The 21,225-nt window shown below is 37.8% G+C and overlaps 1 protein-coding gene across 8 annotated transcripts in view; it reads right to left on the bottom strand.

Annotated features, from left to right (window-relative positions):
- Positions 1-21,225, bottom strand: part of PKHD1 (PKHD1 ciliary IPT domain containing fibrocystin/polyductin) — a 617,401-nt gene that overhangs the window by 522,882 nt on the left and 73,294 nt on the right. For all 8 annotated transcript variants that reach the window (XM_007516520.3, XM_060190048.1, XM_060190049.1 and 5 more), the window contains 7 exons: positions 19,479-19,606; positions 13,877-14,061; positions 12,902-13,024; positions 10,323-10,428; positions 9,346-9,621; positions 5,997-6,127; positions 3,630-3,765 (listed from right to left, as the gene is read on the bottom strand). In XM_007516520.3, the coding sequence (XP_007516582.1) occupies positions 3,630-3,765; positions 5,997-6,127; positions 9,346-9,621; positions 10,323-10,428; positions 12,902-13,024; positions 13,877-14,061; positions 19,479-19,606 (1,085 nt within the window). The remainder of the gene's footprint in view (positions 1-3,629; positions 3,766-5,996; positions 6,128-9,345; positions 9,622-10,322; positions 10,429-12,901; positions 13,025-13,876; positions 14,062-19,478; positions 19,607-21,225) is intronic.

The raw sequence follows: 21,225 nt of genomic DNA, 5'->3' as shown, positions 1-21,225 counted from the left end.
AGAATCATAGTAGCTTCTACAACTAGGTGTCTAAAAGCAGTAAGATATGAGGTGGGACAAAATGTGTAATTAAACAAGAACTTAGCAGTAGGAACAGAACAGATGAGACTGGGGGCTTTAGGATGGTAAGAAGCTAGGAAGTCTATTTTAGGTATGATCCTAGGGATCCATGACTTTAGTAATTTTTGCTTGAGCTTGATAGTTAATATGCAGGTGGATAAAAATATATATTGTCTGGGAAGATAATATCAGAGTTGAGAATTGGCTAGAATGCTGGATTAAGGCAGAGAGTAGCTCCCAAACTTGAAAAAGATATATACAATTAGCTGTTTACCGCATCAGTCTGGCCTAGGGTCCATGTATATTCATATTTAGCACTGGAGCCTGAATAAACTTCTGAGTCCCTGTCAGTCTGAGCTCACAGTGTGTGATCACAACTCTGAACAGTCTAGGTTGCACTCTTTTTAGGGCCAACTTTCCTTGAATGGCAGAGTAGGATAACCCAGAATCCCTTTGGAAAGTGCTACCTCCAATGTTTACAATATCCTTAAATTTGTCCCACCTAGCAACTAGAAAAACTAAAAATAAAAGATGTTGAATATCTTGCCCTAGGCACTGCTGAGCTGGAATTAATTCAGATCAAATTCTGACTGACTGCTAAAATCACACTAATGGTTCTATCCTGAACACCAAATTCTACCTCCCCTTAGTCTGTCCTTCCTTCACTTTTTGATTCATTAACTTCATTGCCATCACCACCACCACCATCATCATCCTGGACGGAGATGTGTAAGACTCCATTCAAAAGAGACTTTTCTAGTGTTCTAATAAACTTTGTGGATTTTACAGCATGTTCCCCTTGATTCTGCCAGTAGAAAGATTTAAATGCAAGTATAAATTCTGAAAAGAGTGTATCATGTTGTATATATCAATAACATGAAATCCTTAGACTTGTGGTCAATTGTCAGGCTAATTCTGGATGTCTTTAAGGCACTGGTGCAATGTATTTATTCTTTTTCAACTATAGGTAGAAGATCTCATTAAAAGCCCAAATCACTGGAATCTGAATAGAATACAGAGCTCCCTGCACACTTTTTTACTTCGTTGGTAAGAATCTATACCACTGAGGAATTTTACATACTTTGATTGCCTGAGGCTATAAATTCTTCTGCATTATCTAAGATGAATAATATTGAGAAGCTAAAGGACACTTCAATTTATTTATGTACTCTTGGGAAATAGAAAGTAAAAGTAATAGAAAAAATAAGTCCAGGCTATTCTGGGGAAATTTGGTGGTCTTATATAGCAAGACCTTAAACATGGCTGCCAAAAACTTTCTGTTGCATGGCATTCAATTAATCAAAAAGGTGTCTTACTTGGTACCCTTCCAAATCTACATGAAATGGCATGATGACAATTTGTGGTAAATCTATCCTGTCACATTACCTGGAATATCACAAAAAGATTAAATTGTCTCATGTAGTTAGGCACAAAAGAATTCATTCTCTTTATTTATAGTGGATCTCAAGGAATAAGAAATCTTGCTATCTGGAAGCAACCCAGGTGTCCAACAGCAGATAAGTGGCTGAGTAAATTGTGATATATATACATAATGGAATACTACCCAGCTATTAAAAGTGGATGGATCTTGAAGGAATCATGTTAAGTGAGTTATGACAGAAACAGAAGAATGAATATGAGATGCTCTCACTCACAGGCAGAATTTGAAAAACAAGATCAGAAAACACTAAGCAGAACCTGGACTGGAATTGGTGTACTGAACCAAAGTAAAAGATTCTGGTGGGAGTAGGGGAGGGTTTAAGTCCTGAAACATGATGGTAGAGGAGGACCTAGTGGGGGGTGTATTGTTATATGGAAATTTTATGCATGTACAAACTATTGTATTTTGCTATTGATTGTAAACCATTAATCCCCAAATAAGTAAATTTTAAAAAAGAAATTTGGCTAGTTCTCTAAGAATATCAAATAGTTGCAATAATAAAGGATAATACCAAAAAAAGTTATTTTACAATAAACTATAAGTGGATCAGTACTTGGTATATGCAAACAGGCTACTTGGGTTCAAATACCAACTATACAATCTACCAAAGGTAACATCTTTAAAAATATATATTTGCTTTCTCTGTTCTCTAATTCCGTAGCTTACTAGAAGAGTAATAGTTCTATAAATTTACAAGGATTAAAGTCTATTCTATGTGTGTTATTACTAATACATAGCAAGTGCCTGTAAATATATATTGAATAGCTATCTTTAAGCCTGTACATAATATTTCAGGAGGAAATTGTCCCGGTTGTACAAAGGAAAACACAGATATAAGGAAGCTTATTCAGTGATGATTAAGATGAGAAAACTGTCTCCTTGTTTTCAGGAAAAAAAAAACTTTGGAAGGGTTTGGCAGTTGATCACTAAGTATACCTCAATAGTAGTGGAGCAGTGATACAGATTTCTCATCTACCCTCTGCCTCTCTCTCCATGTCTTTTCCTCCTCCCACCATCTCTAACCTTCTATCAAAGCATAAAGAAAGATTCATCCCAGTGGGATGAATGGAATTGTGTTGACACCAAGTTCCAATAATAAACTCAGTAGCAATAAATAAATAAATAGAAAAAAATAAATAAATCTTCTGTTCAAAATACAATACTACCTTTAATAGAACTAATAATCCATTGTTTGCCTTTATTGTTTTTCAGAGAGAGTGGAAAAAAGAGAGAGAGATGAATCATTATTTTATGTGATGCCAGATATCAAACCTAGGGCCTCACACATTCAGAACAAGCACTCTACCACTAATCTTCATCCATACACCAATGTTAGCTCAATAATCTAAAACTAAAAAGATCCTGCAGTATTACAGATATCAACAATATCTATACACTTTTTTCCAATATTTGGGAGCTACTCTCTTCCCTGATCCAGCTTTCTGGTCCTTTTACCAGCCATGACATCTCTCCAGATAATAACTTAGATCCACCTGCATATCAGAAGTCAGGTTCATAAAAAAAATTTAAAAAAAACTAGTGTAGTCATGGGCCCTTTAAAATATAATTAAAATAGGACTACTAATTATCTACAAAACGGAGACCCGCTCCCCCAACTCTTCATCTACACTATCCCAGCCTTTAGATTCATGATTAGTCAACAATTTTATGGCTCTATATGTTAACTCTTTTTCCAGCCACCAGGTTCCAGATGTTAACATAATGCCAACCAGACTTCCCTGGGCAGAAGACCCCACCAATATGTCCTGGAGCCCAGCTTCCCCAGAGCCCCGCCCCACTAGGGAAAGAGAGAGGCAGGCTGGGAGTATAGATGGGCCATTCAATGCCCATGTTCAGCGGGGAAGCAATTAGAGAAGCCAGATCTTGCACCTTCTGTACCCCATAATGACCCTGGGTGCATAATCCCAGAGGGATAAAGAATAGGAAAGCTTTCAGGGGAGGGGAGGGGATACAGAGTTCTGGTGGTGGGAACTGTGTTGAGTTATACCCCTCTCACCTCTGGTTTTTGTCAGTGTTTCCTTTTTATAAATAAAATTAAAAATAAAATAAAATTATATAAGCAAAAATGGAAAAAACCAAACAAACTCTGTGGTATCATGCACTTTACCTGCTATGTTGCTTCTGTTTCTGCTTAGAGAATTGATCACTGGATTTAAGAGGGAGACATATGTAAATGCCATGGGAAGAAGTGCAGTATAGTCCCTGCTGATCACAGTTATATTCACAATAGGTTCATCTTTCTCCTAAAAAGTCAATTATTAAAATCAAACCTTTGGAAATAATATTGTTTGCAGAGAAAATAATGTAGAATTACTTCAAAGGATTAATTTCAAGAAAGTTGTCTTTAAAGGCATAATTGCAATTTTCAAATTTCCCTTATATACACAGACAGTAACAAGTGTTTAGGTTGGGCAAATACAACAAAAATTTGACCTGCTCTCAAGAGTAAATAAGTATGACTAGTAATTAACACAACAGCATGCTCTTACAAAACAATGGCAATTTCAATTAAACTAAGATAAACTACCCATTAAGTCTGAAAACTTTCAGACATGTAAGCACTCAGAAAACTCTCCTCTCATATTATTTCTTAGGATGTTTCCTAGATTTGTAATTTCACAAAATGAATGCTAAATAACAAAAAAAGAAGAAGAAGAATATATATATCCCAAGAGACAATAAATCTATTCTGGAAAGGAAGAATAAAATCAATAAAATGAACTTAGAAAACACCATTAGGTTATAGCAGGAGAACAGAGTTTCAAAGGAGGAAGGGTAACTGATATAATGAAAGTTTTTATTAATACAAAATTTCTATTCTAAGGAAGACATTTTAAGAATAATATCAGAAACTCTAAGAAAAAAAAACAAGCTATAAACAAAGAGTAGCTCTACCAGCATCGTTTAACTACAATAAAATACTCATGATTTATTGATTTAGTAAGACATTGCTACTGCAGCTATATTCAGAAGAAGTTAAAGTAGTTGCTTCAGAAAGGGGGGAGGATAAAGAAGGTGCCAGAAGAGTACCAACACATGGCTGTTTCATTGTTTTCCTTTCAATCTTGTGTTGAAAATTTTTTTCAACGTTTAGTTTCTCTAGTTAAAGAAATCCAAGCTATACATTTCTCTGCCAAAGTAGTATGTGCATATTTTAAAGCCAGAATATCCAGTGTTATGCAAAAATGCTAGAAATCAGATATTCACATGGTGACGGTAGGAGTATAAATTCAAACAGAACTTAGATAACTGAACATTCCATATCAGTAAGTTGAGAATTTAATTTATCCCAACAGAGATAAATAGGTTCCAAAATGGTTATTAGAATAATGAAAGTGGTGCTATTTAAAATAATTACCTACATATCCAGTAAGATAGGGGGAGTTAAACAAATTAAAATCCAACTATATATTAGAATTTCATAAACCTTGCAGATAAATGTTAATATTTCATGATATTTGAGTAGCTAGATAAGAATTATATGTTCAGAGATTAAAGATTACAGCCCTTTTTCAAGGTCATGGACCTGCTAGGAATGTTGATAACTCTGCAGTCAACTGTGAGAAGAAAGTTTAACTGCAGCTATGAGTAGCCTCTTACTAACAGTGCTAGAGAAGGACCTAGACTCATATGTTATAATAGGCTGAGAAGCCACTCTCAGAAAAGGAAAAGGAGAGTTTAAGGTCTGAATTTTTCAATTGGGGTGACTTTTTATTTTTAATGGAAAAGAGAAGTAATGGGAAATAACTAAAAAGATAGGAACCAAACAGTCTAGAACTTCCTAATTCAAACCTTTCACATCTATGCCAGAACATAAAAGTATTGGTGAATAGTGAATTATTTGTTATTTGCTTAAGATTGCAAGAAAGGTAAGTTTTATAAACCAACATCTACCCAGAGTATGTACTTATCTACTTATGTACACACATTTATTTATTCTTAGCACTGAAACTCACTGAGAGTATGAACTGGGACTGCCTAGCTGACGTATTTAAAAGTAAACTTAACTGTATAGTACTCCATTGAATATAGGCCCTATAATTTTTTCATATAGTCAGTCACCTGTCAGTGAATTTTTAGGTTGTCACCACACCTTAGCAATTCTGAATGAAGCAGCAATGAACCATATGGGTATATATGTTCTTTTGTACTAGTGCTTTCAGGTCCTTTGGATATATGCCCAAAAGTGTCATTGCAGGATGGGCATAGTGTGGAACTATAATCTTATGATATTTTAAACCATTATTAAATCGCTAATAAAAATTAAGTAAACTTAAATGATGTTAAGTACAAGTCCAACTTATGGAGTCAGCTTCTCACTTCATAGAACAGACAATATACACAATGTCAGTATACTTTCCTAATCAAAAGTTCATATCAGTTTACTTCTAAGAAATGATTCACTTAAAATAGTATGCAACATGTTAGTATTGGTCTCTCACTCAGAGAGGAGATGCTAAAAGATTCCACTTACCATGGGTGGAACTCTGCAATGAATTCTTCTTGAATTACTTATCATGACATTCATGGCACAAGACTGAGATCCAAACAACACCTCGCTAATATTTTCCAAACTAGAGCCTTGAATCGTGGCCCAAAGTCCTCCTACAATGAAAACAGCACTTTCAAATAAGGCTCATAGTTAGTTATACAGGTAGATAAAAATTAATTATGCAGAAGAAGAATTAAATAAAATGTTAAAATATGAAGGTTCTAGTAAAAAATTAAAAATATGGGGGTGGGAATATAAATAAATAAATAAATAAATGATATGAAGGGGTCAGGTGATGGGACACACAGCCATGAGCAAGGACCGAGTAAAAAATTAAAAATATGGGGGTGGGAATATAAATAAATAAATAAATAAATAAATAAATGATATGAAGGGGTCAGGTGATGGGACATACAGCCATGAGCAAGGACCGAGATTCAAGTCCCTGGTCGCCACCTACAAGGGGGAAACATCACAAGTGGTGAAGCCGGACTGTATGTTTCTCTCTCTCTCCTTCCCTCTAGATTTCTCTGTCTCTATCCAATAAATATATAGATATATTTAAAAATTAATAAAATATTTGTCCAAATTTCAGAAATTACTTAAGTTAAATACATAAATTTCTATATAGAAATAGAATGATAACTAGAGGGTGAAGAAAAGCAGTAAGACATTCTGGAAATATTTAAGAACAGAATATAAAGACAACAATACTTCCACCACAAGTCAGAGAAGTAAAGTAGATGACCTCTAAAAACTCTACCTTCCCAGATGTTTCTCATATTATCCCTGCCAATTTTACAAAATTCATTATTTTCCTGAGAAGCCAAGTGCAAGAGGGGTAGTAGGAAGGACAGTGACCCCAGAGTTAGTGCCACGGACTGTTCTGACACTTAATACAGATCATTTGAAGTTCAGTCACGGAGTCCTCACTTTCTGCATCTTTAAGTGACAACTTAGCACTCCAAGTTTCAGGACTTGTTGCAAATTAGAGTCTACATGTCGTGGTGGTACAGAAGTAGCTGATACTGACCACTAACAAACTATAAGAAATTTTCTCCTGGCCACTGGAAAAGCAACCATAGAAACCCCTGTCTCCTCACTGTCGATGTCATGCATTGTATGGGATACTTCTCCCCCTGCCACAACCTCCCCCCTCATTTACAGGAGCAGTCCTTGACCTAGCCAATGAACAGAAACCCTGCTTATTATCAATGACAGCAATTATGATGGGCTGCCATTTTCCCAAAAGGGAATATAGAGAAAGAAGTGAAGTCACAAAATAAAGATAGTCACCCTGTAAGTGGGGAAGGGTTCAGAAATGTATTTTCCTCAAGCATGTCAGGGTGGGGAAAGGGAATTTATATAATCTGGTGAAAATCTTTCAGGAGAATGAGACTGGGTATAATAAAACTATAAATTTAGGTACTGTATAAATTTACCCTGAAGAAGTCAGGGCAAGACTACAATATATTTTATGAAAATTCAAAACAGTGGTGCTTCAAAGAACACTTTGAAGAAAATTAGAAGACATATTTGCAAATTATAAATCTTGTCAGGTTCTAATATTCAGAATACAGAAATGACTAACAATAGCATGACAAGAAAACCCAAAAGTTCGATGGAGAAAGGAACTGGCTAGTCACTTCTCCAAAGAAGAAATTTTAAAAATCCAGTGAATATATGAAAAGATATTCACCGTAATTTCCAATTAGGAAAATTCAAATTAAAAACCACAGTGAGATATGACCCCCATACCTCTTAAAATGGTATTGTCAAATAAGAGGAGTCAAGGTTAGCAAGGATGTGGAGAAAGTGAATTCTTAGCATATTATTGGTGGGAATGTAAAACTTATGGTGTGCCAGGCGGTTAAGCACACACATTGTAATGCTCAAGGACTCAGGTTCAAGTCTGTTATCCACCTACAGGAGCAAAGCTTCCTAAGTGGTGAAGCAGTGCTGTAGGTATCTAGGTGTCTCTCTGTCTCTCTTCCTTTCTATCTCCCTCTATCCTCTCAATTTCTCTCTGTCTCTATTCATAAATAAATAAATAAATAAAATGTGTTCATGCTTAAAATAAAATAATAAAACTCATGGCAGCCATTTTATAAATAGATTGGCAGTCTCAGAAACACTGGTACAATTGGCCACTCTGACTATGTAAGGTACTCTAGATGGGAAACAGAGGTGACAAAAGTCATTGGTGTGGCAACGGGGTATCTTCAGTCTAGTAGAAGGAGCTAAAGGTTTGTAAGGTAGGACCTGCAAAGGTAACCTTATCAGATAAAAGAATTACTGCCAGGAGTCAGGCGGTAGCGCAGCAGGTTAAGCGCACATGACGCAAAGCACAAGGACCGGTGTAAGGATCCCGGTTCGAGCCCCCAGCTCCCCACCTGCAGGAGAGTAGCTTCACAAGCAGTGAGGCAGGTCTGCAGGTGTCTATCTTTCACTCCTCCTCTCTGTCTTCCCCTCCTCTCTCCATTTCTCTCTGTCCTATCCAACAATGACTACAACAATAAAACAACAAGGGCAACAAAAGGGAATAAATTTTTTTTTAAAGAATTACTACCCTAAATTCAAACCAGGAATCACTTCTTTTATAATAAGATCTTCCTCTCTAAGCACCACATATCATCCTTACTCTACTGAGAAGTAAGAGTAAGGATAAACGTAAAACATCTGCAAGTCAAGCAGTATTGGGTCCATTACAAAGATCAGGTAGCAATGCACAGCAGAGGCGGCAGGAGCATGGGTATCACCCGGTTTGCATCCTAGCTCCACTTTCCATTGGGAATCTCTGAGCAAGTAAAGGTACATGGCACCCTCAATCATCTCACCCAGAAATGTAAATAGTTATTCCATCTTCCAAACAGCTGTAAGTATTTAAACTATGTGATTGCTTCAAAGAGGTGCTCATAAACACTGTGCCTATGTCATGTTTCTGAGGAAACTAAGTTGCATATGAGTAACTGAAACTTCTACAGTCACACATTTGATTTTGGTAGGGTGAAACTCAGGCACATGTCCTTACTCTCAATCTAGTGCTGCTTCCACAAGGCTAAACTATCCCAGTAACTCAGTGACTGGCCCAGTTATGCCTGACACTATCAGTCAAGCTATGATGTGTGGCAAGTGAGTTCACTTCAGGGCTCAAAGGTCTATTGCTCACTAGAAGAAAAGCTGGTGGTAAAAAAAAAAAAAAAAAAAAAAAAAAAAAAGGTGAATCACAGTTGATACAGCATTTACCACATGATGGGACTAGATTTCTGTCTATCTGCAAGATTGTTAACTTCAGAAGATCAGAAGCAAAGTAGGGTTCTCCCAGCATTACCAATCTCTGCAGCTTTAGAAGGATCCACAGCATCCAATTTGGGTTCCACATTTAAGAAGAGATCTTCTCCATTAGTACCGACGGCAAGGCCAAAGGGTCTGACCAACATGGAGATCTGATGCACCCCCATGGGCAGCAGAGTCGTCTGACAGACCACATAGGTGTGGTTTGAGAAAATAATTTTGCAGTTTGTTTTATTCACTATTATCTGCAAAAATTGGGAATCACCAGAGAAACTAGTTCCAATGAAATTAACCAGTAGGTTGGTGTCACCATCTTAAAGGGAAAAAAAGAAATTAGAGCAGAATTACCACTAACACTCCATTTAAGAGAGCTCTCTGTGACATCAAATGCCTCAACTCCCTCAGCCAAAATTCAGAAAGTTAAATATTGACTCAAATATTACTGTACATCTGCATTTATTATTGTAGCATCTTGAATTCTCTCAAAGTAGGAATTAAAGACCATTAGTTATCATAGACAGAAATTGAGAAATAAGAACAGAAGGTGAAACACAAAGAAGCAGAACTTAGATTGGGTTTGATTACACCAAAGTAAAAGACTAGAAGGTGGGAGTGGGGGCTTTAGGTCTTGGTGCATGATGGTGGAAGAAAGCATAGGTATGGGGAGAGATAAGAGTATTTTGCAGAAAACAGTTTTTACACAAGTACCAACAACTGTGTTTACTGTTGACTGTAATCCATTAATCCCCCCAATAAAAAATTAAAAAATTAAATAACATCAAAATAAAGAAAATTTCAAAATAAAGGACAAATAAAATAAAATAAAATATTTGAAGCTATCAAAAATCCACTTGGCTTCATTTAGACTGGCTAATATTACAGCATCTGTTGCATGATTTAATATCCAGCCCATGAAATGATACAACTGCTACTGACCCCTTACCAGGTATATATCCTCTAACAAATTGTCTTCAGTTCAAATTTCAAGCCCATCTCAGTGCCAAGTATTCATACCTTGAGAATACTGCACCAAATGGACCTGGGGCGTTGACCCTTCAAGATACTGGAAAGTACAGGAACCTGAGCAGTGAGCTGGTATGTCATTCACTTGCACAACCACCTGAGAAATACCAACAAAATTCAAAGCAAATATAAAGTATGCTTTTGGCAGAAGGATTGCTTTCATTAGAAGGACCCCTAAAGGCAAAAATGTAGACTAGCTTTGAAGTACAATTTCCTGGGTGAATTTGAACGGTGGAGATGTCAAAGTATGACTACCATCCAGATACCGTGACCCAGAGCACCCAAGATAGATAGGAGCCAAACTAGAGTGGAGCAAGGATTTAGTGATGTACTAATCTACTAGAACCCTCCTTTAATTCTTCCTGGAAAAGACATAACTTGCATCATTTTGCCTTCCTGAATATCCTTTCCTCTTCCCAAAGGCCTCTGCACTAAAAGATTGTAGGTTAGTAACTGAGGCCATGTGGGCAGCCAGCTTCCTCAGAATCCAGGAGATATTCCCAGGTATAGAAAGGACACACATTGCTAATTCTTTTCTCTTTACTTATTTCTTTTATATATACCTGCAGACCTGTTTCACTGCCTGTGAAGTCTTCACCGCCTGTGATGTGACTCCCCTGCTGGTGGGGAGCCAGGGTCTTGAACCAGGACCCTTATGCTAGTCCTTGCGTTTTACACCACATGTGCTTAACCTACTGCGTTACCACCCGACTCACTACTTATGTCTTACTAATTTACTATTATAAATTAATTTATAATTTAATTCATGCTTGTTGGATTATTTGCCCGATTTTAAAGAGCAGAGGATAACTTCCCCCCCCATACCCCATACCAATTATATACTGAAAATTATCCATGAAGTATGAGAAGTTTGCTCAAATGGAAGTGTATTAAGCATTCACTTACTCTTTCTTCTGTTTCCCAATTAAAAAAAAAAAACATCTAAATTGGCATGAACGATTCAGAGTTGGTAGGCTTTCTTTTAATGAAGGTAGGTATGTTTAAGCCTACTGTATCAGTGCATTTATGCTAAATCTAGAGTTAATTTCATTTCTAGGAGTAAAGTTAATAAAATTCAAATTGCCTAAGGATTTTTATCACTCATATTTCAGTGATTGATCAAATATAGTTCTAGAACACTTGGATGTGAGGAAAGTGAAAAATATGTGACTCAACTGATTCCCTATATTTAAAATATGGATTAAAAGAAGACATTACATGACAATGTTTGCTTGTGCCAGGCAGGTGTGTTGAGGTGGCATGAAGGGATGGGTGATAAAAATATAACTCTGTTCAGGTCCTGGAACAGGATGGCAGAGGACCTAGTGAGAGTTGTATTGTTGTGTGGAAAACTGAGAAATCTTATTCATGCACAAACTATTGAGTTTACTGTCGACTGTAAAACATTAATTGCCCAGTAAAGAAATTTCAAATATATACCTCTGCTTGAGCTACAATGTTTGATTTTATTCATAAAGACAAAAAAATGAATACACAGAAATGTTTAGAATTACTAATTCTCACTTTGGGCACCCAGGTATAGATTATATTCTGTACAGTTTTTTTTTATTTTCTCAAATTAAGAGCAGATGACTTTTAAGATGAATATGTGCAGATGGAACAGAGTGAAAAAAAAAAGATGTTAAAGAGAAAAGATGAGTTAGTTCACTTATTCTCCAGTGCTTTTGTTCAAAGATGTGAATCATATGTAGCTATAGAGGTTCTCTACTATCATACTATAATATTAAAATTAATAAAAGAATAATATAATTCTATTTTACAAAGCACTTGTATTTTCAGAGTACTTTCAGAGTATAAAAGAACAGTCATCATCTGTTTCTCTGTATATGATTGGAAAAACTAAGCCTTGCATCCAGGTGATGGCACACCTGGTTGATAACACATATTACCAAGTGCAAGGACCTGGGTTCAAGCCCCCAGTTTGCACCTGCAAAGGGGAAAGCTTTACAAATGGTGAAACAGAACTGCAGGTGTTTCTCTTTCTCTCTTTCTCCCTTTCCACTCTCAATTCCTCTCTGACCTTTCAAAGAAAAAACATAATAATACAATTAAGGGGCAAGGTGGGGGGAGCTAATATTATGGTTATGCAAAGAAAATCTCATGGCTAAGGCTCCGAAGTCCCAGGTTCAATCCCCTCCATAACCACAAAACAGAGTTTGCAGTGCTGTAAAAGAAAAGAAAACCTCCAGACATCCAAAGCCATGTCACCCAGTAGAGCACATTTGGACCCAGGCAGTGGCACACCTGGTTGAGCCTGCACATTTTACTATGTGAAAGAACCCAGGTTCAAGCCCGCAGTCCCACCCACAGGGGGAAAGCTTCAAGAGCAGTGAAGCAGGGCTGCAAGTATCTCTCTTTCTACCTTTCTGTCTCTCCCTTCCCTGTTAATTTTTGCAGTCTGTCTCTAGCCAATAAATAAAAACTATTTTTACAAATTAAAAAAAAAAAAAAAACTTAACTAGTGACATTAGTCCACATTGCAAATCAGGCACAAACCAAGTTAGACTTGAAATTTGTCATTGCATTGGAAGTGATGCATCTCCTCTTACCTGAGTATACTGGTTGGGAGTAACCAACATGTCTCCAAATATGGGTCCCAGAAAAACTCCACCATCATATACCACCCGAGTGGTTGCAATAGGGTTCACTCCAGTCATATTTTCAGCAGAGACCTGAGATAGTCACATTTCTAGTGAATTTCAGCACATTTTGTTTAAGTTAATTAGATAGACAGAAAATAAAAATGGGGTGACAGCAAACAGGAATCTAATGATCTATGAGGAAGTAATGGAATGACTAATGAAAGTACCACTAGACTAGAGGAACATTTATTTGCAAGTAGTGTTGAAAAAAAAAAAACTTAGTCAGTCAATCTTTTCCTTAGACTTTGACAACGTTTGCTTCTATGGGTCTCTCTAACTTACATGTTTGCAATTTAAAATATTCCAAAAAAATGTAGAAAATCAAGTACTATGAGTTAACTATCATGCTTCATCCCCCACCCAATTTTTTTTTGTTTGAAAATCAGAAGACCCACCATAGACTGGAGATAAAATTCCATCTTTGGTTTCATTTTATAATAACCAAATGCTAGATGATCATTAGATTATTTTTTAAATTCTAAAAATGCAAGAGCATCTGGTTTTGTCATTATCCAAAGACAGCAAATCCTTTTCTAACCCTCCTTCTGCTGTACCATCTGCCCTGATGATCATCTAAGTCAATCACATCTGCTTAAATTATCCAATAACAGATGTAGAAGTATCATATGGTGGACACTGACCAATAACTACTCTACACAAACTGAGTTAGGAAAGGATATATTGGGCTTAAATTATTTTATCAGGGATATGAGATACAAAATAACATCTTAGAAACTCCTAGAAAGAAAGCTCATATAACACCTTACTTGAGTAGTCTGGCAAAATCAGTAAATCATCATACTTTTCATTCATATAATTCTGATTGTTTGAAATCAAAGTATTCCAGGGCACTAAATCAATACCACTAAAAGATAAACATACCTGCATGAAATTGGGCAAGTCCCCAACCTGGGTGGACCAGGAAAGGGTCCAGACATGTTCATAACAAGACTTTTGATTTTCTATCACCATAAAGTCACTGGCATCAAGGTATCTGGATGTGAAGTTATCAGAATTGTTCCGTAAGAGCTGGTGAAGATGACCAGCAGAGATGTGTACAGGGATATCTATGGGATAAGGATTAGGTTCAGAAAAAGCAATATACAAATTTCTCTAATTCAAAGAACATCACAATGAATATAAATTATCAGATACCTACTAACTTTGCAGAAGACCCTCAAGTTTAAAGAGAGAATCCCCTGGAGACTCAACCCCCTGGGCATGAGAAATGAAAACAAGAGTAAATAAATGGGGCTACATGAGACTAAAAGCTTCTACACATCAAAAGCAAACTATCCAAGGGTAAACAGACAACAGGGTAAATGGGAGAAGATCTTTGCACATCATACATCAGACAAGTGACCAAGATCAAACATCTATACAGGATTAGTACAGATCCAAAACAGAAGCAAAAATATCCCAATGAAAAAGCAGGTCAAAGAACTAAACAAACAGTTTTCTAAAGAAGAGATACACATGGTTCGCAGACATGAAGAAATGTTCCACATTACTTATGATTAGAAAACTGCAAATTAAAAGCACACCTGAGAAAATAGCCAAAGAGTGGAAGCAGCATATATGCCTATCATCAGATGACTGGCTAAAGAAGTTATGGGAGGGGCCTGATAGTAGCACACCTTGTAGTGTAAACGTGTTACAATGCACAAGGTTTAAGCCCCCAGTCCCTATCTATAGGAGAGACGCTTCTGGGGTGATGAAGCAGTGCTACCTGTGTCTCTCTTCTCTCCCTCTCTGTCTCCCCCTTCCACCTTGATTTCTCTCTATATCCAATAAATAAATAAAATGTATTTTGGGGGGGAAAGACATTATGGGTTATATATTGCATGAAATACTACTGTGCAATCAAAAAAGAAATTATGTCCTCTGGGACAAAATGGATGGACCTGGAGGTGATTATGCTGAGCAAAATAAGTAAAGAGATGAAAGACAATTCCAGACGGTTTCACATATACAAGGAATCTAGAGATTTGATTTACATGACCTTGCCAAAAAAAAAAAAAAGGACAAACAAAACAAAAGCAAGCAAACTTTTTGTAAGACTTCTGAGTACTATAGTGGTTATCTTTGGGAAGTGGTAGATGGAAGGGTGGGAATATGGGGACTTTGGTGGTGGGTATGGTGTGGAACTATATACTGTATCTTACAATCATGCAACATACTATTAATAACAAATACAAAATTATTTAATAAAGCACAATAAATAAAGAGGGAAGCCCACACACAGCCCCAGGTGGTGGTGCTCCTAATAGAGTGCACACATACTGAGAGCCAGGTTCATGGCCCAGGTCCCCACTTGCCAGAAGTTAGCTTCATGAGCAGTGGGTCAGAGCATCAGGTGTCTGTCTCTCTTTCTCTATCCTTCCCACTCCCTACCCTTTTCTCCCTGTCTCTATAAGGAAAGAAAGAAAGAGAGAAAGGAAGGAAGGACGTAAGGAAGGAAGGAAGGAAGGAAGGAAGGAAGGAAGGAAGGAAGGAAGGGAGGGAGGGAGGAAGGAAGGAAAGGAGGGAGGGAGGGAGGGAAGGAGGAAGGAAGGAAAGGAGGGAGGGAGGGAGGGAAGGAAGGAAAGGAGGGAGGGAGGGAGGGAAGGAAGGAAAGGAGGGAGGGAGGGAGGGAAGGAAGGAAGGGAGGGAGGAAGAAAGAAAGAGACAGAGAGAAAGAAAGAAAAAAGGAAAGAGAGGAAGGAATAGAGAAAGAAAGAAAGAAAGAAAGAAAGAAAGAAAGAAAGAAAGAAAGAGAGAGAGAGAGAGAGAGAGAGGGAGGGAGGAAGGAAGGAAGAAAGGAAGGTAGAAAGAAAGAGACAGAGAGGAAGAAAGAAAAAAGGAAAGAGAGGAAGGAACTAAAAGACTCTGGGAAGAATGAACTCATTATGCAGACCACAGCAATAACCAATAATGGAAAGTAAATAATGAATTATTTTTTAAAAGAGACATGGGAAACTATTTGGTCCTGTGGAAGTTATACATAGACACACACTTTCTATATCATAACTTACTTAATCAATATAGCATAGTACCCAGATTACCCAGTCACATCAGACCAAACTATCTCAACTGTCAACTCAAAATGCCAATCTAGACACTCTATTAGTATCTGAAACTGTAATGAAATACTAAAATTTTCCCTGGAAAAATTTAACTGGTCCTGTAAAGAAAGAAAAGTTGGCCACCTCTCAGAGGGAGTGTGTGGGGGGAGAGTACACAACAGCTGACACCCATAAAAATTTAGTCAACCAAGCTCAGGAATGTTGGCATTTAACTTCAACCTCTCTATTTGAATTTTCTTTAAGCCCAACCACCTGCTTCCCCATTCCATGGAGAAATAACAACATTCTCTGCTTAAGCCCTGCTTGTATCTGAACCATGTTTCTAGCTTTACCAAAAGTTTCCATTTCATTAGCTACTCCTAGCAGTCCTGGGTGGAGGTCACACGGATACCCTAATACCTACTTTAAAATGAAGAAAATAAAACATAACAAGACTCAGACGTTTACCAACCAAGAGACCTTCGTTGCCTTCTGCCTACTCAAAAGCTTCTTCCTCTTGAATTCCACACTGCTCTGTAATATTTTTTTAAATATCACATACTTCTAAAAATTAAACAAAATTCTCATACCATAAAAAAGATTATTCTACACTAAGCCATAATTTGAGGCCTGTCATCATTTCAAAAGGCCAGGCAAAGGCTGACTATGCCCAGGAGTTCTGGAGGAAGTTACGTGAAATGCATCAACAATAGATGTGGTGGCAGTCTCTGCGGACAAGCCGCAATTCTCTGTCAAGAGAAGGAGTGGATGCCATGGGTGGCAGAGGGGGTACTGGGAACATGTTCTCCCCCATTCATCAAACTCCACTAGCCCAGAAATCCTCAGCTTTACCAGTGCTGCCCTATAAAGACAAAATGAAATAGCTCACTGGATAGTATACTGCCTTATAAGGGTACAACACCCCAGGTTTGAGGCTGGTCTCTGCTACACTAAAGGAAACTTCAGTGCTGTGGTCTCTTTCATTCTTTCTCTGCCTCTCTCTGTGTCTCTATCTTAAAAAAAAAAAAAAAAAGGAGTAATAGCATTGCATCACTCCTCCCCTCACACCTAGGAAAATATTTTGCAATCTTTTGGGCTTTCAAATTTCTACTGAGAGAACAGAAAATTTTCAGAGCACATTTAATTTTTTTCTTTTTTTATTTCTTTACTGGAGGATTAATGTTTCACAGTAGACATATGATACAATAGTTTCTACATGTATAACATTTCTCAGTTTTCCACATAACAATAAAACCCACACTAGGTCCTCTGTCATCCTTTTCCAGGACCTGTAATCTCCCCCCCCCCACACACTAGAGTCTTTTACTTTGGTGCAATACACAGGTTCTACTTGTGTTTTCTAATCTTGTTTTTTTAAATTCTGCCTGTGAGTGAGATCATCCCATATTCATCCTTCTGTTTCTGACTTATTTCACTTAACATGATATTTCTTCAAGCTCCATCCAAGATGGGCTGAAATCGCCATTTTTAATAGCTGAGTAGTATTCCATTGTGTATATATACCACAACTTGCTCAGCCACTCATCTGTTGTTGGACACCTGGGTTGCTTCCAGGTTTTGGCTATGTGCTGCTATGAACATATGTGTACACAAATCTTTTTGGATTGGTGTGTTTGGTTCCTTAGGATATATCCCCAGGAGAGTAACTGCACTGTCATAGGGTGGGTCCATTTCTAGCCTTCTGAGTGTTCTCCAGACTTTTCTCCACAGAGGTTGGACCAATTGACATGTAGTGGGAGGGTTCCTTTGACCCCACAATCTCTCCAGCATTTGTTGCTGTTACCTTTTTTGACGTATGGTATTCTCACAAGAGTGAAATGCTATCTTATTGTTGTCTTTATTTTCATTTCTCTGACAATCAATGACATGGAGCATTTTTTCATGCATTTAATTGTTTTCTAATTTCTCTGGAGCACTCCTGAGCCTACTGATTGCCCCATGCTATTGCCAGATAAACAATGATCACTTCTAACCATTTTCTTTGTATAATGTGCATATTACTGAAGAATTGGAGACTGCTCCAAATCATGTTCCATTTGTTTATATTAATGAGGGTATACAGAGAGATAGAGATGATTAGAGACAGCTCACCTCTGGCTTATGGTGGTGCTGGGAATTGAATGGGGACCTGAGAGCCTGAAGCATGAAAAGTGTTTTTGCATAACCACTATTCTATTGACCCATCCTAATGAGTTTCTTCTAAGGTAAAAGAAGTATGTGAGTTACGGAGCACATCTTTAACTTTAAAAAGAAGTTTCTGCTGAATTATCTAGTTGAGCATTTAATGCATCCCTACCTATTCTGATAAGAAAGGTATTGAAAGTTTTGAGTCAGAAGAGGAAGATACACAAAGTGACTATGGAGGCAGGAGGCAGAGTGAGGAGGCTACACAGTCCATGGAAGAACATGATCCACCTGCAACCTGATTTTGGACCTCCAGCCTCCAGAACTAGAAGAGAGTGAATTTCTACTATTTTAAGCCAGAAAGTTTGTGGTAGTCTGTTATGACACACCCAGGAATCAAATCTACTTAGTTTCCACATCTAAAAAGAAAGGTTAAGGGAGTTGGGCGGTATTGCAGCGGGTTAAATGTACATGGAGCGAAGTGCAAGGGCCGGCATAAGGACCCTGGTTCGAGCCCCTGACTCCCCACCTGCAGGGGAGTCGCTTCACAGGCGGTGAAGCAGGTCTGCAGGTGTCTATCTTTCTCTCCCCCTCTTCGTCTTCCTCCTCTCTCCATTTCTCTCTGTCCTATCCAACAATAATGACAGCAGTAACAATAATAATAACTACAACAATAAAAGCAGCAAGGGCAACAAAAGGGAATAAATAAATAAATATTAAAAAGAAAGGTTAAAAGTTGGTATCACATTAATAATATGTTATTGTTAATGTCCATATCTTTAATTTTAACAAGGTCATTTCCTCATACTGGAAAAGAAACAAAATATTCTTACACCAAGTTGTAGATGCTACTCTGATTCCATCCTGAACTCCCTGGGCAGACGACCTCACCAACGCATCCTGAAACCTTACCTCTCCAGAGCCCCACCCCACTATGGAAAGATAGAGGCTGGAGGTATAGATTGACCTGCCAACATCCATGTCCAGTGGAGAAACAATTACAGAAGCCAGAACTCCCCCTTCTGCACCCTGAAAACAATCTTATCCATGCTCCCAGAGGGGGAGAAATGTTAGGGGAAGATCTGAACTCCAATTCCAAAGAGGGATCTGAACTCCAATTCCATCAGCACCCAGAGGGAGAAGAGGAAAAGAGAAAGACATTTAGAAATAGGAATGGGTTTAACTGTAACTTTAAATGGAAGAGAAGGCAGGACCATATCCCTATCTTGTAATTTTGTAAACCAATATTAACTTACTAATTTAAAATAAAGCATTGCACCCCAGCCATCCCTTACCAGGAATCACCCTGTTAGGAAGGTGAATATAAAAATGTCCTCCTAACGGTGGACTTGTCTTCTGTAATCTCTGTGTTGTCACCTGGTCCAACCCAGATCCTTCTTCTTCTCCTTCAGTGGACATATACCTGCAGTATGTCAAAACCATAACATGACTCACAGTAGCTCATCTACAGGACTTGGGGGGAGAGGGGAAGGCAGGGAAGCAGGGACATAGCAGTAGGAGTGCATGTCTTCAACATGGGGGCACTGAGTTTAATCCCAGGAGCTAAACAACAACAATAATGGGTGATAGATATGGTAGGTAGGTAGGTAGGTAGGTAGATAGATAGATAGATAGATAGATAGATAGATAGATAGATAGATAGATAGATAGATAGATAGATAGATAATAGACCGACTGATAGACTTTTCTCCCAGAAATGGCAGTGTGGTGTACCAGTTTCTCTTTTTTTTTTTCTTTTTCTCTCTCCTTAAAGTGAGAGATAAAGAGAAAAAGAGAAAGTATCACTCCAGACAGAACAGAACTCAACCTTAAAACTCAACCCCATGTTTCTAGCATATGAGCTCTGGCTCCCAAATAAAGGGAACTTCTCCTTATCATAGGGTAAAATATGTAGGTGGTCTGGGTGGTGGTGCAGCAGGTGAAGCACACATGGCGCAAAGCACAAGGATCCAGGCATAAGGATCCCCGTTTGAGCCCCTGGCTCCCCACCTGCTGGGGGCGGGGATGCTTCACAGGTGGTGAAGCAAGTCTGCAAGTGTCTATCTTTCTCTCCCTCTATCTTCCCCTCCTCTCTCCATTTCTTTCTGTCCCATCCAACAACGACAAAAATAACAACAACAACAACAATAAATAACAAGGACAACAAAAAAGGAAACATAGCCTCTAGGAGCAGTGGATTTGTAGTGCAGGCACTGAGTCCCAGTGATAACCCTGGAGGCAATATATATATATGAAAAGAATAAAAAATTAGTATAAATATTAGAATTCTTGTAGGGCAGTTCCTGATTCTAGGGACACAGGGGTCCACAGTGAGTAGATATGACCTTGACCTCCATTGCTGTGGCCTGAAGCACAGAGTAGAAAACTTGGTATTCTGTTTGTTTGTTTGTTTGCTTTTTGAGGGAGGGAGAGAAAAAAATATATTGGCATACAATTATTTAACAAGGATATGCATAGAAATTATAAAAGCTTAGAATTAAATCATACAATTTACCTAGAAGGAAATTTATCTAAATTTATCTAAAAGGAATTTATCTAAAAGGAAAAGATTGGATACTTTAACAAAGAATTTTTAAAACTATGAAAATCAGATTTTACATTAAAAATAAAAAAGACTCCAGTCCAAGTTCTTTTTTGTTTTCCCTTCTTTTCTACTGTGTATAAGTGAGATCATCCTATATTCATCCTTCTCTTTCTGACTTATCTCACTTAAAATGATGCTTTCCAGCTCCACCCAAAATGAGGTGAAGAAGGTCAATTCAACATTTTTAATAGCTGAGTAGTATTCCATTGCATATATATACCACAACTTACTCAGCCACTTATCTGTTGTTGGACACTGGTTTGTGTCCAGGTTTTGGCTATTATAAATTGTGCTGCCATGAACATAGGTATACACCGTTCTTTCTGGATGGGTGCTTGGACTGGAATTGATGTATTGCACCAAAGTAAATGACTCTGGGGTGGTGGGGAGAGTTCAGGTCCTGGAACATGATGGCAGAGGAGAACCTAGTGGAGGTT

Source organism: Erinaceus europaeus, chromosome 4 (genome assembly GCF_950295315.1).
Source record: "Erinaceus europaeus chromosome 4, mEriEur2.1, whole genome shotgun sequence".
NCBI lineage: Eukaryota > Metazoa > Chordata > Mammalia > Eulipotyphla > Erinaceidae > Erinaceus > Erinaceus europaeus.
This window is presented reverse-complemented; position numbering and strand designations above follow the sequence as displayed.